Source organism: Panulirus ornatus, chromosome 3 (genome assembly GCF_036320965.1).
Source record: "Panulirus ornatus isolate Po-2019 chromosome 3, ASM3632096v1, whole genome shotgun sequence".
NCBI classification, from domain to species: Eukaryota; Metazoa; Arthropoda; class Malacostraca; order Decapoda; family Palinuridae; genus Panulirus; species Panulirus ornatus.
In genome coordinates this window covers 20151055-20176448 of record NC_092226.1, presented here as the reverse complement: position 1 = coordinate 20176448, position 25394 = coordinate 20151055, and the positions used below count along the sequence as shown (strand labels likewise).

Sequence of the window (25394 nt, the reverse complement as noted above, 5' to 3'; positions counted from 1 at the left end):
TCATAGGGTGGGGGAGGGGGCGAAAATCCTGGGAGCCTTGAAGAATGTGTGGAAGTCGAGAACATTATCTCGGAAAGCAAAAATGGGTATGTTTGAAGGAATAGTGGTTCCAACAATTTTGTATGGTTGCGAGGCGTGGGCTATGGATAGAGTTGTGTGCAGGAGGGTGGATGTGCTGGAAATGAGATGTTTGAGGACAATGTGTGGTGTGAGGTGGTTTGATCGAGTAAGTAACGTAAGGGTAAGAGAGATGTGTGGAAATAAAAAGAGCGTGGTTGAGAGAGCAGAAGAGGGTGTTTTGAAATGGTTTGGGCACATGGGGAAAATGAGTGAGGAAAGATTGACCAAGAGGATATAAGTGTCGGAGGTGGAGGGAACGAGGAGAAGTGGGAGACCAAATTAGAGGTGGAAAGATGGAGTGAAAAAGATTTTGTGTGATCGGGGCCTGAACATGCAGGAGGGTGAAAGGAGGGCAAGGAATAGAGTGAATTGCATCGATGTGGTATACCGGTGTTGACGTGCTGTCAGTGGATTGAATCAGGGCATGTGAAGCGTCTGGGGTAAACCATGGAAAGCTGTGTAGGTATGTATATTTGCGTGTGTGGACGTGTATGTATAGACATGTGTATGGGGGTGGGTTGGGCCATTTCTTTCGTCTGTTTCCTTGCGCTACCTCACAAACGCGGGAGACAGCAAAAAAAAAAAAAAAAAAAAAAAAAAAAAAAAAAAAAATTATTTATTCATTTATTTTGCTGTGTCGCTGTCTCCCACGTTAGCGAGGTAGCGCAAGGAAACAGATGAAAGAATGGCCCAACCCACCCCATACACATGTATACAAATACACGTTCACACACACAAATATACATACCTATACATCTCAATGCATACATATATATATACACACAGACATATATACACATGTACATAATTCATACTGTCTGCCTTTATTTATTCCCATCGCCACCTCGCCACACATGGAATAACAACCCCCTCCCCCCTCATGTGTGCAAGGCAGCGCTAGGAAAAGACAACAAAGGCCCTATTCATTCATACTGAGTCTCTAGCTGTCATGTAATAATGCACCGAAACCACAGCTCCCTTTCCACATCCAGGCCCCACACAACTTTCCATGGTTTACCCCAGACGCTTCACATGCCCTGGTTCGATCCATTGACAGCACGTCAACCCCAGTATACCACATCTTTCCAATTTACTCTATTCCTTGCACGCCTTTCACCATCCTGCATGTTCAGGCCCCGATCACTCAAAATCTTTTTCACTCTATCTTTCCACCTCCAATTTGGTCTCCCACTTCTCCTCGTTCCCTTCAGCTCTGCCACATATATCCTCTTGGTCAATCTTTCCTCACTCATTCTCTCCATGTGACCAAACCATTTCAAAACACCCTCTTCTGCTCTCTCAACCACACTCTTTTTATTTCCACACATCTCTCTTACCCTTACATTACTTACTCAATTAAACAACCTCACACCACATATATACATAGTTTATCTATTTTGCTTTGTCGTTGTCTCCTGCGTTAGCGAGGTAGTGCAAGGAAACAGACGAAAGAATGCCCCAACCCTCCCACATACACATGTATATACATACATGTCCATAAACGCACATATACATACCTATACATCTCAACACATGCATATACATACACACACAGACATATACATATATACACATGTACATAATTCATACTGTCTGCCCTTACTGATTCCCATCGCCACCCCGCCACACATGAAATGACAACCCCCTCCCCCTGCATGTGTGCGAGGTAGCACTAGGAAAAGACAACAAAGGCCACATTCGTTCACACGCAGTCTCTATCTGTCATGTATAATGCACTGAAACCACAGCTCACTTTCCACATCCAGGTCCCACAAAACTTTTCATGGTTTACCCCAGACGCTTCACATGCCCTGGTTCGATCCACTGACAGCACGTCGACCCCGGTATACCACATGATTCCAATTCACTCTATTCCTTGCATGCCTTTCACTATCCTGCATGTTCAGGCCCAGATCACTTAAAATCTTTTTCACTCCATCTTTCCGCCTCCAATTTGGTCTCCCACTTCTCCTTGTTCCTTCCACCTTTGATACATATATCCTCTTTGTCAATCTTTCCTCACTCATTCTCTCCATGTGACCAACCCATTTGAAAACACCCTCTTCTGCTCTCTCAGCCACACTCTTTTTATTACAACGAATCTCTCTTACCCTTTCATTACTTATTTGGTCAAACCACCTCACACCACATATTGTTCTCAAACATATCATTTCCAGCACATCCACCCAGCTCCGCACAACTCTATCTATAGCCCATGCCTCGCAACCATATAACATTGCCAGAACCACTATTACTTCAAACATACCCATTTTTGCTTTCCGAGATAATGTTCTCGCCTTCCACATTTTTCAACACTTTCAGAACTTTCGCCCCCTCCCCCGCCCTATGGCTCACTTCAGCTTCCATGGCTCCATCCGCTGCCAAATTCACTTCCAGATATCTAAAACACTTCACTTCTTCCAGTTTTTCTCCATTCAAACTCACTTCCCAATTGACTTAGTCCCTCCACCCTACTGTACCTTGCTCTTATTCACATTTACTGCTTTCTTCTTTCACACACTTTACCAAACTCAGTCACCAGCTTCTGCAGTTTCTCACACGAATCAGCCACCAGCGCTGTATCATCAGCGAAAAACAACTGACTCACTTCCCAAGCTCTCTCATCTACAACAGACAGCATACTTGCCCCTCTCTCCAAAACCCTTGCATTCACCTCCCTAACCACCCTATCCATAAACAAATTAAAGAACCATGTAGACATCACGCACCCCTGTCGCAAACCAACATTCACTGAGAACCAATCACTTTCCCTCTTCCTACTCATACACATGCCTTACATCCTCGATAAAAACTTTTCAATGCTTCTAATAATTCTCCTCCCACACCATACATTCTTAATATCTTCCACAGAGCATCTCTATCAACTTTATCATATGCCTTCTCCAGATCCATAAATGCTACATACAAATCCATTTGCTTTTCTAAGTATTTCTCAGATACACACATCGTCTACCACTTCTGAAGCCACACTGCTCTTCCTCAATCTGATGCTCTGTACATGCCTTCACCCTCTCAATCAATACCCTCCCATACAATTTCACAGGAATACTCAGCAAACTTATATCTCTGAAATTTTAGCACTCACCTTTATCCCCTTTCCCTTTGTGTAATGGCACTATGCAAGCATTCCGCCAATCATCCTGCACCTCACCATGAGTCATGCATACATAAACTAACCTTACCAACCAGTCAATAAGTCACCCCCTTTTTTATATATCTATACAGTGACCGTTAAAGGGAAAGTGGATGGGGCAGGGGCCAGAGGTTAAAGCGGGGTGTGTGTGTGTGTGTGTGTGTGTGTGGAAGGGGTTGGCCCTGGTGAAAAGATGTGTTCAATAATTTTACTCATGTTTTGGTCTTTTGCTAATTCTTTCATAATGATTTGGTTGATAATAGGATGGGCCTTAAAGTTGCCTGGGGACAAATTAAAGTTCTCAGTATTAGCAATTAAGACGGATTCAATGAGGTTAAGGGTACCATAATCAGAGAGGGGTACAATGTGACTGGGTTATCAAGGTCTATAATGTGATCTTTTTCATAGCAGTGTTTATCGATCGCAGTTATGTCGTCATCCCTGCATATTGAGTGACGGTGCCAATACCATCTCTGTTACAGTTTTGCCGGTCTGGCCAAGTTATACATCTTTACATGCATTATAACTGACGGCATAAACGCTCCCAATTGTTGGATGATTTGGCTTACTTTTATGTAGTCTTACTGAGTGTTATTGTACTGGAAGGTAAGATTAAAAGCATTGTTTTTAGTAACTGTATCTAAGTTTAGGAGAATAGGACAACACTAAACATTCAAACTAATCATCATTTTTCATATTTTTGTTACTAGACGCATCAAATATCTTCCTAGCTTTCGAGTAAGCCTTGTTCACGAGCCACTTAGGATATGACTACATTCGTCTACCAGACTTACGTGATCACATATCCGTAGATATAACTACAGACATTTCTACAGGTACTATTCAACAAGCTACATCATTTCTTAATTCCACTAACCTTATCCTTTGCCACATTCCAATCTACCGTAATTACTACCACCAGTCTCCATCATCTTCTGCCGTCCACTACTTTCACCACTTTCACCACTATCGCTCTGCCACACTCCATACTAACACCATTACCACCACAAACACCCTGTGACACATTTCCAATTACCTCATCGTCACAACCACTCTACTAAATTCTCCATGACAGCCAATATCTCACGTGACTCCCAGTGTTACCATTAGCACCAACATGTCACATGACCCATCAACTACAACTACTACTACTACAATTCTCTACCATGTCCCCTGCTACTATAACGTCTCCCTTTGACACCATTAATACATCAGCACCATCATATTTCACAACCATTACCGTCACTACTACCCTGTGCAACACCTACCTCAATCATCACCTCTTCTCTGTCTCTCTCTTTTCTCTTTGGTTCAAGGTCTTATAATCAAGGATTTCACGTGTGCGAAGACGAGGGTTTTGGGTTATCCCAGGCATAGTGAAGAGGCTTTTCAAAGAGACATGTGAATGGAAGTTTAACTAAAGCTCAAGGAGTTGCTTTAAGGCTGTCTGACAGTTCAGCATGGCCAAGTGAAGAGAAATAAGATGTCCTAAATGCCTGATGGGAGAAGAACAAGGAAAATATACAGAAGGAGAGGGAGAATATGGAGAGCAACTCACGGATCAAGGGTGAAGTTCAAGGCGATGCACAGGTCGGCAATCCGGTAGATGTTCTCGTAGTGAGAGTTGGGTCCCACCATCTGGGCCACTATGATGGTCATCTACCATGGGGAAGGACAGAAAGATACATCAAGGCAAAATCCCCATAGTCTAAGGTCTACTAGTCAGTTTTAAGTCAAGCTGTGTTTGGTCTTAAGTCAGACTTTGTGTGGTCTCATGTTGAGTTGTGTTTAGTCTTAGATCGGACTGTGTTCATTCTTAGGTCACACTATCTTCAGTTTTAGGTCAAAGAAAGATCCACTTTTGGGAGCAATCAATTTTCTATATGGTGAAGAAAAATATTGGTCAGTTTAAAATCATTTCAAGTTAACTTACACTTTAAGTAATCATGAATCAATCTGGTCAGAAAAAATTAAGTCAACCACCAGCAAAATAGTTATACTAAAGAATGGTGATCCATGAATTACATTAAAAACAGCTTCAGATTCAGCTAATTCTGATTCTTCATTAAACAGAAGTACAAATCTAAAAAGTCTGGAAGATTAATACAATACTAGAGAGCATATAAGTAATTAGTCAACCTTATTTGCCTTCTACTGCAGATATTAATTTAATGTAAAAAAAAAAAAAAAACCCTTTAAAAAGGCTATGCATAAAGCTTGAAATTCTTTGCACTGGAAAATCAGGTCTGTGTGGCAAAACTATAATACTGGCAAAACACCAAGTTTAGTCTGAAAAAAATCCTGTTTATCAAAACATGTAAATGTACACCTGATGGTCTGAAAATCTGGCTGGCTGCCAGCATTCAATTGGAAGCATTGATATAGAAAAACAAATAAACAGAAATAGGGACCTGCTTAGGACAATACAGGGTGTGAGATGAATTAAACACTAGAGCTGAGCGTGAGCTACTATGGGACTACAGAGAATCTTAGCATTGTGTGGACGGAAACTGAGCTGTATACCAAGGACGTAAGCTGGGGGGGGTATCGTGCTTTATGTGATCTGTGCACGTAAAAGGCCGACCTGGCCTGGATACTGTTGGTCGTCACTTGATGAGGAGTGCCAAAAGTCTGGATCCCGTATGCGCACAGACCAACCTGACCGGAAGGGCATGTATATCCAGTTGATGCGGCCTTAACTGAACTTATGCCACCAACGACTAAGCAGAGCCGTTCGTCAGTATTATGCTATGCGGCAGGAATTATAGTGTGTTGTTTATTTTGACGTGTGAATTGGTTAAGTGCATTAACAAGATTTCCCTTGCACTTGTGAATTACAGTGTTTTAGTTATCATTACCAGGTGTGTTAAGATGCATGCCACATTATTTCTGACACTGTTAGTAGACTTAGATAATAAATGTAAGAACATTCGCGGCCTTTCCTTAGCTTACAGGAAAGTGAGTGGTCACAGTGTGCTTGGCAGTCCATTCAAGGCAACATTTTCTTTATGTAGTTGCATCGTCTGTATCAAGGGTCCGGGGATACGCTGAAACGGTGTTTGCAATATTGTAATTATGGGTGATATCCTACGCATAGACAGGAGTATGACTTTTGTTAGTCTGGGGAATGTTGTGTCGAGGGGTTAAGTATGTCTGAGGGAGGTAAGCTGTTTGCAGCTAGTCGGTTTAGTTCGGTGTGTACGTGATTTGAAGTGTTATATTTCTAGGGGAAGGGGCTGGGGTGGACTGTAAATAAAGAAGGGAAAATACGACTCACCAGCTGGGCACTGGAAAGGGGAAATAAAACATCAGCTGCGGCACAAAGATGGGGTAACAAGACTCAACTCTTACAGTAACCAAAGGGGGAATAACTCATTAGTTGCAGCATCTAGAGGTGAGGAATGATACAAGCTGTGGCAGAAAGAAGGAAGAATAACTTACCAGTTGTGAAATAAGAGGGGGGAATAAGACTTACCAGCTGTGGTACCCAGCAGACAACAAAGAAGATGGAGAGGACGGCCATGAGACGAGCGAAGGAGAGCTCCTCGGTGGTGGCGTGGTTGATGGAGGCGTCGCCGCAGGTGGAGGTGGAGCTGCGGCAGGAGGCGCGGGAGTGGCGGCGCGGCAGGAGGCGCTCCCGCATCCTGCAAAGCACACGGATCACCGAGAGGTTGCAGCACACGATCACTGTGCACATCAACATACCTGCGGAAGGAGGGAGAGGTGAGAGCACTGGCTGGAAGGGAGTAGTCTCATCCCCAGGGCAGATGGGAAGTGAAGTGTGACGGTAGGAGGGTTAGGGAGAAGAGACCGTATTTTCCTTCCCTTATTCTGGAAACAATATCATGTGTGGCATCCAGGAACTTCCTAGATCAGGCGATTCTCACATCCGGCATGTACAGCTCCCTGACCTAATTATCCACGTTAAAGTCTTGAGAGGCTGCTCTCGTTCTGCCTGCCTTCTCATCACCACCATCGCCTTACACGGTTCACACAGGTGACTGTCAAGCCAACCACTAACTCAAAGAGTCAGTGCCCCTAAATCACCATAATTGACACCATTCACTGTCTGCTTCTCTAGAGATCCTACCACTAAGTAACTGTGACACTCCAACGACTATACTCAATAATGATGAATCACCTTATTGTTTACCGGAACTGGGTGGCTGAGGGGTGGAGTGAGGCTAGGGCTGAAGTGTAGTTCGCCATTATATAATATTAAAACGCTCATGGGATAATAGACGGTCTTCAGAGTCTTCTTATAATAGTAATACACACGGTATAACGTACACCGATTTCCCACACTTCATTCGAACGGTTCGATCATGCGCAGTCACAACAGATCACTCCCCACTCCGCGCACACACAAATTTTCCAAAATGTGTGCGTGTATCCCGATCACAACTTAATGCAACTTGGTAGTAGATCATTCCGTACCCTAAAGTGTAGAACATTAAGTAGATAAGATTGCTGAAACAAAAAGGCAAAATAACTATTAGCATTGCACTACGTTTCTAACCAATCTTGTTTGTCTTTAAATAACCGTTAGTTTGTGACTAATTCAAATTATGTCATTCGCAGTCGATTACAGAGGCGTCCTTCTAATATCAACACTTCTCATTTTATATCCGGCATAACGTCGTGTGCTTCTTGTGTCACTGATCAACTCGCATTCAAAAATTTTATAGTCTCTTAAGAAGGTAGTGACCCATCCACAATATGATGAGGTCCATGCGTCACTATCTTATCGTACACGTTTGTTTACGTGGCGCACCTGTTGCCTCCCTCCACACACAACTTCCCTGGAAGATTTATGAGTCACCGTACTCACCATGTCGTCATGACGTACTAAAGGACCCAGGTTGGCCTCTCACTTCACAATAATGAATTTAAATATGTGAGGTGTAGCCTGAAAAATCTAGGGAGTGTCACATAAAAAGGAGAATTATCAATAGTCTGAGAACACGATGTTGCGCATTTTGACGCGCCGATATTTCCGCCCACCAATCCTTTATAAACTATTTTCTGTTTGTCTAGACGACTACAACATTCGAGGTATTCTCATCTGACCTGAAGCTGTAAGCCTCGATGGGTCCATTAAAATTACATCCGACTATGATCTTATTCCCACGTAAAGCCCCGAGGGATGCGCGGAATTAAACCAAAAATTTACTACGCTGGGAGGAGTGCCCGTAGGTAGCGATATGGAATGTTCCAATATGGGAAGGGACGATATTTATGCACTCATGCATCTAATATATTAATCATAGGTTACATGTTAAATATAAAGTGTCAAATGTTACGATATTGATATGCACTGTATGTTTTGTCACATAATTCAGGTCTGCTGGATGTTGTATTTACAACCAGACTATCATGTCCTGAGCTAATATCTTTCGAAGAGTGTTCAGAAATAGCCGAGTTGCTTTTTTATCTCTTTACTCTACGTTAATGAGTGAGCTTACGCACGCACTTAAAGACACAAATCCCTTAATTCGTCCTTCCAGTTAACCCAGATATTCTGTATGACGTCACGGCATCAGCTTATTCAATAAAAAAAATTTTGTCTCGCTCTGCGCAGATAACGAAGATACGTATGATGATAGTTTCTTAACGAGCGCTTGTGGAATAGTTAAAGTCATTGCGTCGTGACAAGGAGCCTAGCTTGCTAGCATCGAGGTGTTGGAACTGGCGTTGGAGCGTGGGAACTAGCGTTGGGGCGTGGGAACTGGCGTCAGGGTGTGGGGCCCAGCGTGGGTAGTGGATCATGATATGGCACTGGCTTAAACTGGTGTGTGTGTGTGTGTGTGTGTGTGTGTGTGTGTGTGTGTGTGTGTGTGTAATTTTCATTATTACCTATTTGTACTGCTCGGGGAGAGAGTTCTACACTTGTGGGGACCTCATCTCATGAACATTCTCTAACAATGTCCTCATTCAATTTGTTCCATTCATGTACCACCCATGCATTATAAAAGTGCCTCATTACATGAAATTAAGAAAAAAAAAGCTATAAATAAGTCTCTTACTCAATTTCATGCTATGTCTTCTGGTTGTCCTATCCCTACATGTTTCAAAGAAGTACTTACGGTCTACGTCATCAATCTGGTTACAAAATTTAAAGGGTATGAACAAGCAATCCATCACTCCTCTCTTTCAAGGCGGGCAAATACAAGGCCTCTAGTCTTTCCCTGCAACTCGACTATTTTAATTCTGGTTCGTTGTTGCCCTTCTCTGGTCCCTCTGTATTAGCACTTTGTTTCTTAAGGTGCGGTGACCAATATTAAGTTGCAAAGTCTAGTTCTGGCCTTATGTACGGTATGAACAATTTGCTAGTTATTTCCTTGTCCATATACTTGAAAGCTATTCTAATATTTGCCAAAAGACAGTTGGTCTCCTCAACTATTCACCAAATGTGGGACTCTGGCCACAGGTTAGGGAAAGAGTCAACCCCTAAGACCTCCTCACACATAGAATCCTGAATTTTATAACCTGCCAGATGATAATCATAAACTCACAACTTCACAATCGTTTTGGGCTGCATTGCATGATGCATGTATCAGACCAACCAAATGCTTTCTGGCCGTCAAAATATAAACAGCCTATCTAGCCTTCCCTTTTGTCTAAGACAGAGCTCACTCTCTCGTAGAAATCCAAGGGCTTCGTTACACACGACCTACTTATCCCCAACGCCGCGTTGTCTTTGACTTAGGCAATTTCTTATATATAAACGGTAGTCTATTTGCATTCTAATATTTTGTATACCACACTCGTCAAAGACCAGTCTGTAGTTCAATGTTTCTGGTCTCCTCTCTTATAGATAGGTATGACATTTGCCCTTTTCTCAATCCCTTGGTATGTTGCCTCTCTTCATTAACATCTTGAACAGCATTTCGAGATGTTAGTCTCGAGTACCTGCACACGTCTTCGACGCATATATCATTTGCTAATGCCATTTGTAGATATCTCAAATGTTTCCTACAACCTCCTCCCCACTCTAACTCGCTAGTGTTGGGCTAAAGTGTCTTCCTCTGTTAAAGCACTTCTGAATGTGTTACTCAGCTCTTCTTGTCCTTGCATCATCCTCTACAATTCTTCCTACTGAAACTTTTACTTGAGTAGCTGCTCTTTAAATGACAATTTATTGCTTGTGTGTTAATGGAAAAGTTTTGGATATTCTCCTGCCTTGTCCAAAATAATATTTTCATAGTTTTCAAGATTTCTTTGTTCTTCCTTTCTCATCCTATGGTATACTCGTCCCATGTTCTCTTATACGTAGTACTGGCTGGCTGGAGTGTCATCTGTACCTGGAGGCTCGGTTGCTTTCTGACATTTTTATCAAACTATTCTTCACTCAATTTGTGTATGTGTATCTTGACAGATACACATATCCATCTTCCTACTCCTTCCCTGTAAATCTGACACACCCCCTTACCACAAAGCTCTGGTTCCTGGCTGCTGATATCCATTTCCCAATCTATATTACCATAGGAATTGTTGAGGTCTCTGTAGTCCCTACGACTGTACCTCTTCTTTATGTCTTGGCTCACCTCTGCTCTTTCAACAACCTCATTAACAACACAGTCAACCTTGAGAATAACACGAACATTTTCTTGCCATCTGATGTATCTTATGCAATGTTCTCAATATACATGCTAGCATGTATGAAGATAAGGTCTGGTATTGATGATGTATAAATCCCTCTCATCTTATCATATCCATGCCAGTATGTGTGAAGATAAGGTCCAGTCAGTTATGATGTATCAAGCCCTCTTAACCTACCGTACTTACTGACGTCCTGCTAAAGGAAATTTTCACATATATACTCTTAAAACTTGTAATTTCATGACTCCCTGTCACCACACAGTGACACTATATATAAATTCCGCCATTCCTCAGGTACATCACAACGATCCATACTAACCCATTAACAACTCTGTCACCCCCATTTTTTAAGGAATTCAATTGCATTACCATCCACTCCAGCCGCCTTGCTACATTTCATTTTCCGCAAGGCTTTCTCTAACTGTCATGTTGTGTAATGCACCGAAACCACAGCTCCCTGTCCACAACCTCGCGTTAGCGATGAAGCGCAAGGAAACAAATGAAAGAATGGCCCAACCCACCCACCCACCCACACACACACACACACCCACACACACACACACACACACATATATATATATATATATATATATATATATATATATATATATATATATTCAATGATCAATTTCCCATTACCCCAGGACCAATTTCTATGAAAGAGACCTGGTCTAAGGCTGTGTTAACTTGCAGTAACGGGGAAGTGCAGAGTAAGATTTTTTTTTTCTTTTTTGGCAGACCGTACTCCCAATGACACACGCTCACCCAAAGTGACTCTTCATTCGTGCTGTAATCTATACAAGAATCTGTCCTGAGCTTCTTCTGTGACTTGGGTGTGGAGAACAAGACCTCCCTTCCTTGACGTTGATATCCGGGCTCGTCGTAATGAACATCTTACGAGTTACCTCCGACAAGTCTCCTGATTTGGGCGTGTGTCTGACTGCTGGAAGTCAGTGCCTCCAAAAACACAAATTATCCCTGTCAAAACCTTTGTTAAGTCGTGCTTAAAAATTGATTCATCAAGGGACTCATCCAAAAATAACCAGAATAAAGTGTTTTTATTTTTTAAGTCAACGATGGTTTTTCTCGTCGAACCATAGACAGAGACAGGTCTGTCCCTCTAAACACGACTCGTTAATCACACCCAACAACAATATGGAACTGTCCATCGAATGTTCTATAAAAGCCAGATTTCTTCTGCCTACCGGATTGCAGGACCGTCTCCTGATGCAGATAATACGTAGGAACGTTACCAACAACATTCTAAACATCATCATTTACTTAAAGAACAAGAAAACCAGTGACTGCATCACGAGAAACAACCTCTCACACACCACTCATCACCCACTGCAGTCTACCAGTAGAGCATGCAATTACTCCATCCCAGATGAAGGTTGTAAACTTCAAAACAAATGTAAACTACATCGTTATGACTACGATATCACTCAACCGACACTTGTCAGTTCAAAGGACTCCAACCTACTCGCCAGCACCTTATATATATATATATATATATATATATATATATATATATATATATATATATATATATATATATATATATATCCTGGGTAAACAAGTTCGCGCGCAAAGGTGAAATGACGGTCAATTGCACCACACCGTACTGTTCCAAGGCTGAAGAAGAGACGCGAGAAAAATCTGGGAAAATGAGAAATGTGACCTCGTGGGCTTGAAGTACCCTTGACATTCATCAATATTTAAGATAAGATTAGGAAAAAATTCCGGAATGTCGACGATGGATCAGCGAAACCACTTTTAGACAACTGCCTTACAACGGAAGCGATTAAACGACGTGGCGTGTGTTGCCACGGGGTCAGCGTTGGTATTGTCAATTTGATTTTCGTTTGTTTAAAGTTACTGTATTGATTCACCTCTCATCGCCTGTTGCGCACTTGTCCTGCTACGTGAGTGACTTAAAAAGAAATCAAAACAATATCTTTTGAGTAATATTGACATCAGAAGTATCACTTTATAAAGGACAATAAGAACCTTTTCCTTGCCAGGAATGGAGCGCTTATATCTGGTCTTCATCATGACGTACTAAGGCACTGAAGTACTGAGCATCTAATAATTCATAAAGGGTTACAGGACCAATTTCATTCACTGTCAAATAAGACATGGAGTCTATGAAAGACACGCAGTTTCGGTCATTAATATGTATTCAATGAGCTCATATATGAAATTTTTCACTTCGAATTCTAGTGATGAAACCCTTCTTCGCGACGTCTTGTGCAATTCAATGTAAGCCCCGTCAACAGCTCTGTAAATTCCTCAAAAGCGTTACAGTCTATGTGTTTTCATTGTACGGCGACGCCATGACTGAATGGTAGTCTGAGTATCGCGCATGCGCAAATTGCCGAGAGATTTCGCCAGCGAATTTTGAAAAGAGAGGCACCACTATATGCTGAACGTAGCTAGTTGTATTTAATGACTGAAACTCCAACAAGTATCTTCACCGCCTTTCGCTGAAAATGTTATTCCACACTGTTACGTTCTTACAACACAGAAAACGGAATCGCTGCTCAGTGGGTTTTAGTCCTGGACCAAAACTGCCTTATCATTAATGTATTATCGTACAACGTTAATATTACACATTAAGCCCGTGCTCGCTGACACGGAAAAGCTCACTGCAATCCTGGGGAGAGAGAGAGAGAGAGAGAGAGAGAGAGAGAGAGAGAGAGAGAGAGAGAGAGAGAGAGAGAGAGATCTTCCTCTGTATCCTGAGTGACACAGATTGAGAAAGATTGAATCATTTTCTCTGGATCCAGAGAAGTTATTTGCATCCAGGTTCAGCGGGTGAGACTCCGAGCAATAAGTCGTTATTACAAGTTGAAGATCTTAATCTAATCTACGGTACAGAGAAAACGATAATTTTTTTTCCTTCTGTCATCTCAAAACAACCTGTAGGTGAGTTCCCGATACTGGGTGGCCCAACAGGTGAGTTCCCGGTACTGGGTGACCCAGCAGGTGAGTTCCCGGTACTGGATGGCCCAGCAGGTAAGTTCCCGATACTGGGTGGCCCAACAGGTGAGTTCCCGGTACTGGGTGGTCCAGCAGGTGAGTTCCCGGTACTGGATGGCCCAGCAGGTAAGTTCCCGATACTGGGTGACCCAGCAGGTGAGTTCCCGATACTGGGTGGCCCAGCAGGTGAGTTCCCGGTACTGAGTGACCCAGCAGGTGAGTTCCCGATACTGGGTGGCCCAGCAGGTGAGTTCCCGGTGCTGGGTGGCCCAGCAGGTGAGTTCCCGGTACTGGGTGGTCCAGCAAGTGAGTTCCCGGTACTGGGTGACCCAGCAGGTGAGTTCCCGGTACTGGGTGACCCAGCAGGTGAGATCCCGGTACTGGATGGCCCAGCAGGTGAGTTCCCGATACTGGGTGGCCCAGCAGGTAAGTTCCCGATACTGGGTGGCCCAGCAGGTGAGTTCCCGGTACTGGGTGACCCAGCAGGTGAGTTCCCGGTACTGGGTGACCCAGCGGGTGTTCCCGGTACTGGGTGACCCAGCAGGTGAGTTCCCGGTACTGGGTGACCCAGCGGGTGTTCCCGGTACTAGGTGGCCCACTGGGTGTTCCTGGTATTGGATGGCCCAGCGAGTGAGTTCCCGGTACTGGGTGGCACAGGTGAATCACCGGTACTGGGTGGCACAGCAGGTGAGTCCCCGATATTGGGTGGCACAGGAGGTGAGTCCCCAGTACTGGGTGGCCCAGCAGGTGAGTTCCCGGTAATGGGTGGCACAGGAGGTGAGTCCCCGGTACTGGGTGGCACAGGATGTGAGTTCTCGGTACTGGGTGGCTCAGCAAATGAGTTTCCGGTACTGGGTGGTCTAGCAGGTGAGTTCCTGGTACTAGGTGGCACATGAGGTGAGTTCCCGGTACTAGGTGGCCCAGCAGGTGAGTTCCCGGTGATGGGTGGCACAAGATGTGAGTTCCCAGTACTAGGTGGCACAGGATGTGAGTTCCCGGTACTAGGTGGCCCAGCAGGTGAGTTCCCGGTGATGGGTGGCACAAGATGTGAGTTCCCAGTACTGGGTGGCACAGGACGTGAGTTCCCGGCTGACCGCGCTGCAGGATTTGTTTGGCTGTTGTTGACAGAAGATGTTGTTGCTGGAGCTGCTGTTGTCAGTGTTGTTGGCAGTGTTCATTTTGTTGGTAATATTTCTTGTCTCGTTTCATTTAAGCTGATGGCACAGTGGCACAGTGCAAGTGGGGAACTGTGATTTTCATCTTCACTCGAAGGTGATGATACTTGTAATTACAGACTGACTCAAGAAACAATAGACGTACCAGGCAATACAAGAAACAATAGACGTGCCAGGTAATATAAGGGACAGTAGACGTACCAGGCAATACAAGAAACAATAGACGTGCCAGGTTATACAAGGGACAGTAGATGTGCCAGGTTATACAAGAAACAATAGACTTGCCAGGTTATACAAGGGACAATAGACGTGCCAGGTTATACAAGGGACAGTAGACGTGCCAGGTTATACAAGGGACAGTAGACGTGCCAGGTCATACAAGGTACAATAGACGTGCCAGGTCATACAAGGGACAGTAGACGTGCCAGGTCATACAAGGGACAGTAGACGTGCCAGGTTATACAAGGGACAGTACGGTGACTTACAAGACCACGGGGCGAGTCTCCTCACATCTTACCGTAGGCGAAGACGAAGTAGGCGTAGATACGGTCGATGGGGTTGACGGCAGAGCGGTAGCGGACGCACGGCGTGCGGAGGCTCTCGTCGTACCAGAGGCCGAAGCCGACGAAGGGCGCGCACACCAGCGCCAGGTTGAACGTCCACAGCCCCAGGATGCTGCGACGGACCACAGCGTGCGTCACATGCTGCGGGGAACCACACACTTCAGACCATGTGTACCAGGGCTCGGGGGAGGAGGTGCGCTGGCAGGGGCAGTAGCCGCGCCAGGGGTAGGGAGGGGTTTGTATAGGAGAAAAGGGGATATAGGTCGGTTATTGTGTGCCTCAGCGAACCTAATACCATGATAGACGACCTCCACGGGGGTAACAGGTGGCCAGGAAGGGCACCAGACGCTATGAGTGAGGGTTAGTATAAGGACCAGGGGTACCTGGAGGTTCCCGAGTGTGTAGAGATAACGGAAGGTCACCACGTATGATTGTAAAGGCAGGTAACTTCGTGTGAAGATAATGGGAGGTCACTATGTGTGGATGTAATGAGAGGTCGCTATGTAAGAGTGAAGGTAAAAGGAGGAGTTTAGTATACAGATGATGAGGGGCAAGACCGTACAAAAAAATGAAATCTCGCGAAGAAAGTGATCATTAATATCTTGCATGATTTCTTCATTTTCAGTTCATTTCCATTTTTTTTGTCCTGTAGAAAACATTGACCAAGATCATGGTACGTTCTCATAATAGAGCAAAGTGAAATATAATGAGTAAAATATAATGAAAAGTATTTCCAGGGATGCGTGAACTTACTCAGAACTTATACTTGTCATCAACATAGCAGAGGTAAATTGTATAGTTAATGCTAATACAACACCAGAGTCACTTTCATCTTCCTCATGAAGACAAGTTGTGATGCTTCGACTTGTGCTGTGAAGATACAGGCGGTGTCCCCAGCCAGCTATTGGAAGGTATAAGAGAGCATGGAACGAGTACAGCAGGACAAGAGAAGCAGGAACAGATAAACTTTGGAAAGAATGTTTTGGTCAAGGCAAGAGACAAATTAAGGCTTTCCATACATCCAAGAGAAAATTGGCAGTATTAACCGCTATTAAGGCAGAAGGTATTCAGAGGGAGGGGCTGTAGAGGATGATGCAAGGAATATGTGAGAACATAAATGGAATGTTCAATAGTGTTTTCCCAGTGGAAGACACTACGGCCCCAACACCACTGAGATGGATTGGGGAGGAGGTCTTGGAAAGTACTTCAGTATCTAGAAAAGATACTACAGAATACCAAAAGTTCTTAACTCGTGTAAGGTTCATGATCCATCTGTAATTTTTCTAAGTGTGCTACAGATGTATGGAAATACACCCGACAAATCACTTGAAATGTTATTTCAGATGTCGCGGGGTGAAAAGTAAGGTGCTGAGGCAGTGGACGAGGGCAAACGTCATGCCGATCTATAAGAAAGGAGACAGGGAACAGGAGGCATAACCACGGACCGATCTCCCTGGTGTGCGTGCTGTGTCAGGTACTGGATGAGCATCAGTAAACAAATGGATGATTCTTACAGGGATGAAACTTTCCAAAATACGGAAAACACGGTTTCTGGGAAAGAGAATCATGTAACGTTACTAGCATCTTAGAATTTTACGAGTGAGTGAGCTCCACTTATGGCAAAAGAGGTTGAGTGGATCGTCTGTGTCCGGATTGGAAGGCATTTAGCACTGACCACACAGGAGGCTTGTAAAGAAGCTAGATTCCCAGGCAGGAATAAGTGGAAGACTCTTTCTATGGAGAGAATATCATCTTAGTGGAAGGGAACAAAAGACGCATGTCAAGGGAGCCTTCTCGCAGTGGGTTGAGGTCACCAGAGACGTGATGCAGGGTTGCGGTCTGGGACCACCGCTGTTCTCGATCTACGTTAATGAATTAGCAGGAGGACTGAACTCCTACCTGAATACGTTTGCGGATGATGCCAAGGTCGCGAGGAAAAAATAAAAAGCGAGGAGGATTGCATCAATCTACAAGAGGACACGAGACAATCTCCAAAGTTGGTCTGATACAAGTTTGATGAAATTCAGACTGAGTAATGGAAAGCAACGCGCATGGGACACGGTGAAAGAGATCTTGATATCAATGTTATCGACCAAGAGATAAGCGGCAGGAATCCGTGTGAGAGAGAGGGACTTGGGAGTCCACCTTGTACCTAACTTATGGCGGAGCCGCATTTTAGAACAGTAAGGGAGACTAACTGTCTGTTGGGAAATATTTGAACTATTTAAATACATGGATAAAGAAGTATTCAACAAGCTGCTCTTCATATCCTACGCTGGGCATTAAGAACAGAGGAAGATCCAGAGGAGAACAACAAAGATGAAACCAGAATTAAGAAAACTGAGTAAGAAAGAGAGGTTAGTAGACATAAATTTGTCGACTATAGAAGAAAGATGAGTGAAGGGTGACTTGAACATGTAACTTTTAAGTTTCTAAATCACCTTGATGATATTAACAGTGACCTATATTCCGAAAGATGTCAAGTCACTGCGATCAAAGGCCACAACATGAAATTACGGAAGAAACGTGTTAGAAAAGATGTAAAGAAGTAGTTTTCCAGCATAAGAGTAGCGGCTGAATGGAATAAATTGACAGGTGGATTTGTGAGGCTCGACAATATTTTGAGGTTTCAAAAAAAAGCCGAAAGATGGCGGAGTATGTTTAGAAGATGGTAACCTCATAAGTGTAAAATTTCCTCATCACAAATTGTCAAAACAAACCACAGATTATTTTTTTTTCGGTGTTAAACATTGATGACGTTGCTGGTACCTACACCAGCCACCCTGGCGGTGGGTGAGGGAGGGAGAAGTGGGTGGAGGGAACCACCAGCTGCTCCATTCCCATACAGATAGACAACATCTCACCCCAGCTGGTATACAGTACCCTTCCCGCACGCACCAGGTGTCAGAGTAACCTCACGACACCATCTGGCATAGAACTATCCACCTGGCACCAGCTGGCATACGCTTCCCTCTCCTCGTACCAGTTGGAAAACAGTACCCTGCCCTCCAGATCCAGCTGGCATTAACGACCTCCCCTCAAACGCCTATCACTCCTGGCCTTCAAGACGCAACTCAGAATCCTCACGGCCCCTCAAGACTTGCACCACCTCCCCAGCGTTCTTCCTCGGCTAGGTTAAGTTAGGTTAGGTTAGGTCCTCCACAGCCATAGTTAGGTTAGGTTAGGTCCTCCACAGCTATAGTTAAGTTAGGTTAGGTTAGGTAAGATTAGGTTTAATTTAATTGGGAAAGATTTGACTATAAAAAACCTAACCTAATCTAATTTAACCTAACTTAATCTAACCTAACCTAACCTAGAAATACGATGTTTGGGGGGATGGGGATTTATCAGGTAATCCGGAATTTTCTCTCTTCTGTGAACGACCCCGCCACCACCTGCCACTGACGACCCTTGGGCAGCTGCTAATTACCCCTTCCAACACTTGCAGACTATTCCTTCCATCAGCTACTAACTACTCCTTCCCCAGCTGTTAACTACCCTGTACATCAGCTGCTATCTATCCTCCTCTTAACCAGTGACTAACTACTCCCTTTGATAGAGGCTAATAATCCCCACCACTAACTGCTAACTACCACTTAAACCATCTCCTAACTACTCCTTCCACCGGCTGCTGGCTATCCCTCCCTCAGCTGTTAACTACCCCCTCCACCAGCCGCCAATTATCCCCTCCACCAGATGTTAACTACCCTTCCACTAACTGTTAACTACCCCCTCCACCAGCCGCCAATTATCCCCTCCACCAGATGTTAACTACCCTTCCACTAACTGTTAACTACCCCCTCCACCAGCCGCCAATTATCCCCTCCACCAGATGTTAACTACCCTTCCACTAACTGTTAACTACCCCCTCCACCAGCCGCCAATTATCCCCTCCACCAGCTGCTAACTACCCCTCCACTAACTGTTAACTACTTCCTTCACCAGATGCTAACAATCCCCTCCACCAGATGCTAACCGACCTGGACCCTTCTTAATGAGCCGTCAGATAAACGAGTTCAGGGAAGGCCACCAGGGCGGCTCTGTCTCCACGTCGGACATTACTCAGCGACTCCAGCCAGCCTGACTTATCATCGCTGGACGATGGGACGCCGTCACACTAGCGCCTCACCTGTCACACCGGCGGCCTTCCCTGTTACCCGTCATTTCGGAGCCTCTCCTGTCACTCCTCACACCAGGGCCTCACCCGTCACACTAGGACAGAAACCGGTACACTAGGACAGAACCCGTCACACCACGACCTGGGTCGCTTCCTTCAAGACAACACTCGTCTGTGCACCAGCCAGCCCAAGTAAATTCAAGATATGTAAATCTGGCGAGAAAATGAAAGATATACAAATCTGGCGAGAAAATGAACCACTACTATTTCACGGAGGTGAGGCTGAATCTGCAGTTCAGATTTCTTTGCCGAACACGAGAAATGATTTCCACTTGGGCGAAGGCTCCGGTGCCTCTCCGTCGGCCGTTATATATCTGGTCCACACATCCATAAAACTCGCTAAGTGGCGTTTGATGGTCAAAGACACATACCTATATAGGGGTCTCATCGACGAGGAGATTTATTATAAGCTTACGCTAAACAATCCGATATCGTCAGCTGGTCCACTTGAAGAAGCTATATATAGCGAGGCTACAAAACAACCATCGCGCATGTAGCCTACTCGGCCACCCAGCCGCATTCCACACGGCACCGAATACGTTCCCTCCTCCTGCAGCCTCACGTGAAGCCGGACAGGTCCCTCACGGTGGAGCCCAGTACACGGTGGCTGTCATCTTTCTCTCCTGCCGTCTTGCGTCACCCACACGTGCAAAACTTCGGGCGAAGCTTCTACGAACGGACCACCACAAGTAATATGTGACAACTGAATTATGTTGTTTACAAACGGCGGACGCACCCGCCTCGTTCGCCCGGTTTGAAACGGACAAATCCAAAGTGGATTATGACAGTTGTATCCTTCATGAGAGAACGTAGTAGTGGAAAAGATATCACAAGAAATACTGATTGTGGTGGAGAAAGAGCTGTCAATGATCTAAATATCGATATTTGTAATGAGTGAGTCTGTTTCTCTAAACAAACTGAGACCAGAGGATTCTATAAATGATTTATCTATGAGGGAAATTACAGGTAGTGTTAAACAACTGGAAAACATTCCTGGTCATGTTGGACTGGCCAACGATGAACTGACTGATACTTTGGTAAAAGACGAATGGTGAAAAATATATATTTCCCTGTACCTAAACAAACAGGACAATCCAAGTCGGAGGAAGATTTAGAGAGAAGGAGCTACTGGGAAGAGCAGCTATCAGTGGTATGAGGAAGAGCAGTTATCAATGGTATAGTGAAATATACAGAAGTGCACGGGATCATATATATGGAAGGACATGCTTTGTTAACAAGGACACTTGCGACATATTAGACTAGGATACATAACTGGATGAGGCTATGACATAACTGGATGAGGCTATGTGATAAGTAGTGTAGACGATAATAAAAGACTTTAGATATGTTTTGTTAAAGAAAAAAGGTATAAGAACAATATGGAAAAGAAAAAATAAACGATTTTCTTTCTACCAAAAGAACATGACTGTATGACTGTAATTTCCTCAGCACCAGGGGATTACAGTAAATTTTCCTCTGTTCGCTAACTGAAGATGGAGAATCAAGAGGACGCTGGCGGCTACGTCCAGATGTTGCTTAGTTTTCAAAACTATCACTTGCCTGGGTAATTAAGGATGTCAAATCTGAAGTTATGATTACCAGGTGAATAACCGTGAATACATGAATGCCCTTCATGTGTTCAAGATCATTCTCAGTCCACATACTCTCTGACATGGCTCTTGTCCCGACGACCAGAGAATGGAATAGATCGCGTCCAGTCTAGCGGTAAGCTTACGTAATGAACCATCTTGGTAATAACTTCTCTGACTTGCCAAGGTAAATTACTGCTTCTTATGTGGTGATGCTTTTGTCCCCGCCAAACGCACAACAGACGACACTGTTGTGGGATATGGAAGCATTTACCCCTCTTCTTAAGAAAATCTCTTCTTCCAGTCATTGGTTCAACCATTCCTGTTCCGAGACCGTTTAGGCAAGGGATCTGGCATAACGGGCTTGGAAGTACTCTCTTTCCTCTGACTTCTATTCAGCATTTCTCATTGCCCGTAATCACCGCAATTACTTTACCCGAGACAAAGAGTTCCTTTGTTCATAGAAAGTGCGATAATTTCCCATTGTCTTCCACTGGTAGGTCTTTCTGTTCTTTGGCTAAGGGCATCACTAACAACTGTCGTTTTATCTTTCCTTCACTTTTTCGTTTTGACGGTACTTTAGCTGTCTCTCCTTTAGACAAAGCAACACTGGCTCTCATTTCTCCTCTAACTCTCACTATCTCCAGATGCTCCTGTTACTAATCCTATGCCTCTCCCCATAACCTATTTGAGAAATCTTCGAAAAGCGCTTCTCTCTCTCTCTGGACACAAATAAGGCTTATGGACCGGATGGCATCCATCCCCGTACTCTGAAAGAATGTGCCTCCAAACTTGCATCCGTGCTCGCTTATTTGTTCCGTTCCGTTTAAAAACCAAAGGTTTTACCTCTTGGAAGCATGTGTTGGTACATCCCATCCCTAAGTAAGGTGACCGTTTTAACCTCTAACTATCGTACTGTTGCTTTGACATTTACCAGTTCTAAAGTATTTGAATCCCTCCTCAACTCCCATATCCTTACACATCCTGAATCTCACAGTTTTCTCTCTGGTTACTAATATGGCGTCCGTGAGGTAAGATCCGTTGGTGATATTCTTTCCTAACTCACTAATGTTTGGTCATCATCCTAGAGAAATTCTGGAGAATCTTGTGTAGTTGCCCTTGATATATCCAACGCTTTTGACAAGGTGTGGCATTGGGATCTCATCTCTACTCTCAACCCCTTTTCGGCTTTCCTTCCTCATGTCTACCTTCCTCTCTGGTCGATCTCTCTCGGTGGTTGATGATGGATCAGCCTTCCCCCCCCCCCCCCCCCCTTCTCCCCATCAATAGTGGCGTTCCTCAAGGTTCGGTCCTGTCTCCTATACCTTTTTTTTTTTTTAATCAATATTCTCCTTTCTTCTATTCACAAATAGCCAAATTCATCGAAATGCTGACGACTCAACACTGCATTCCTCCACATCCTTCAATTTCGCTCCCTCTTCTCTCTCTCGATCTGCATCTTGTCTCACTCGATCTGCATCTTGTCTCAACACAACTTCCTCAGTAAACTCAGACTTGAACAGGATATTTCAGTGGGGTAGACGAGATCTGGTTACGCTTAATGCCTCTAAGACCCAATTTTTGCCTCTCTACCGAAAATTCAAAACAAATTTCTCTTTCCTTAGGCTGTTCGGTAATTCCACCTCTTGACTCAATGAACGTACTTGATATTACTGTAACATCTACACTATATTGGAATCTCGACATGACGGAAATAGCTGTGTTTACCTCTAAGAAACTGGGAGTCCTGTTTACAAGACGAAATTTATTTTCTTCCGAACAGTTGTTCCGTTTATACAGAGTTGATTCGTCCATAGAGTTCTGTTCTCACATCTGAGGTGGCTCTAGTTTTGCATCCTTCCTTGACAAAGTTTAGCAAAGTTTAGCTAAAAGTGGTCCGACTTATCAACCCTCCCGGGCTAACTTCAAAACCTGACTCACTTAAATTACGCCACAACGTTGGTTCACTTTCCTTCTTCTATAGGTATTGATTTGAGTTTTGCATCCGAGAGCTGGCTGCTTGTGTGCTCACACCACTTGATAAGACCATGCAATACTCGGCAAGCTGCTACATCATATGAGTACTATGGAGAGGTTGGCACTCAGGGTGAGCCGTTTTGACAACTGTCTCTTTCCCTACACCTCGAAGTTTTGGAACCCCTCTTCCCTCGCATATCTTTCCCACTAACTGTGACGTGGCACCTTTTAAAATACAGGCTTTTCACTTTCTCCAAAATTCGTAAATACTTTTCCATATATCTTCCTCTTCTTCATTACCCTCTTTATATTTCCATTAGGGCCCGGCTTTGATGTGGACTTACGTCCGCGACTTGAGCCTCTAATGTTAAAAGAGAAAGAATTTCATCCTCTGGGGTGTGACAAAGGCTCTTTGTGATGTCATCCTTCTCCGCCGCTGCCGCTATCGCTCCCAGGATAAGCTTGGACGGCACAACAAAGTGGCCGCTGACAGCGGCAAATTCTTGTTCTCGGCTGGCTTAGCACAGAGACGGACGAAGCTTTACATTGACAAACCAGTGGATTAGAGAGGGCGAGCAACCAAACACAGACAGAGAGAGAGAGAGAGAGAGAGAGAGAGAGAGAGAGAGAGAGAGAGAGAGAGAGAGAGAGAGAGAGAGAGAGAGAGAGAGAGAGAGATGAGGAAGAGAAAAGAGATGGAACAAAAACATGAATCATGAGCAGGGTTCGTATCCCCAGGCTGAAACAGCTGCATCAAAACGAGCGCAAGAGAAAGCTATTTCATTCTCATGCAAACAGTGCAGACTCAGGAGCAGCTCTGCTCTCGGACGTGCTAATATCGCCATAAATATGTAGACTGCACCTAACGACTCCTACGCCTGCTGGGGCACCCGTGCTTCGAGCGGGTGTGGAGCCTGGGTCCCCTGTTCTATGCGGCGCGCAGTGAGTGGCGGTTCACACTGCGCTCACGTCTCCAACTCTCTTGGCGTTCGGTGGCAACAGTGTACCCATACGTTCCACATTTATCAGTTTATTGTCTAATAAAGTTTAATCTATTTGTGCCTCAGTCCACTCCTCTTTGCACCTATACATGGAGGCCTGTACCTTTAACCTTACCATCGAATATTCATAACTCTCTGTCCTACCTGCATATAAGATCATACAGAATAGACGAGATTGGAGGGAGATACGGTCAAAAGGTACATAAAGGGATAGTAAATGAAGCAACAGGCGAGGAAGAGTGTGGAGGGATGTGATGAAGTAGGGAAAAGCGCTTTGTTTGGGAATGGATAAAAATGCTTGGCGTGGGAACAGGATTAAGGGCGTTTGATACAGGAACAAGATACAAAACCCTAGGTATACGCACGCAGCATGGACACTTAAGGCACTTGGTTGAGGAACTTTTAAAAGCCCTTAATGTGGGATCTGGATAAAAGTGTTCGGTGACATACGAATGTAGGGAGCCACTGAAGAAGCCATGATAATAAGCCAGGTGAAGGAGCGAAGATAGGGACCCAGGTGAAGGAGGCAGGTGATGGTGCTAGGTGAAGAAACCAGGTGAAGGAGATAAGTAGGAGATCTAGGCGAATACAGATGAAGGACTTACGAAAGGGTGCTAGGTAAAGGAGGCAGGTGGGGAAACTAAGTGGAAGGGGCTAGTTAGAGAAGCCAAGAGTAGAGGGAACCAGGTGAAGAAGTTATGGGAAGGAAATAAGTAAGGAGTATGAGGGAACAAATGGATAGAAATTAGGTGAAGGCTCTAGGAGCTTGAGCTAATATGGGAGCTGGAAGAGGAAGCTCAGTGAAGGCTTAAGGAGCTGGAGTTAGTGAGGGAGGTGGATGAGGAAGCTAAGTGAAGACTCTAGGAGCTAGAGTTAATATGGGAGATGGGAGAGGAAGCTTAGTGTAGACTCTAGGAGCTAGAGCTAATATGTGAGCTGGGAGATGAAGCTTATTGAAGACTCTAGGAGCTAGAGCTAGTGAGATAGCTGGAAGAGAGTGGATGAAGCAGGGAACACTGGATATGGAGCACAGGTGAACGAATGTGAGTAAACG

General features: G+C 44.4%; 1 protein-coding gene across 2 annotated transcripts in view; it reads right to left on the bottom strand.

The window, feature by feature from the left end:
• Positions 1-25394, bottom strand: part of LOC139761178 (cannabinoid receptor 1-like) — a 371834-nt gene that overhangs the window by 85498 nt on the left and 260942 nt on the right. For both annotated transcript variants that reach the window (XR_011715470.1, XM_071685166.1), the window contains exons 5-7: positions 15551-15737; positions 6750-6979; positions 4833-4933 (exon numbers count right to left, since the gene is read on the bottom strand). Coding sequence is in view for 1 of the 2 variants with exons in the window: in XM_071685166.1 (XP_071541267.1) it covers positions 4833-4933; positions 6750-6979; positions 15551-15737 (518 nt within the window). In the remaining variant the exon portion in view is untranslated. The remainder of the gene's footprint in view (positions 1-4832; positions 4934-6749; positions 6980-15550; positions 15738-25394) is intronic.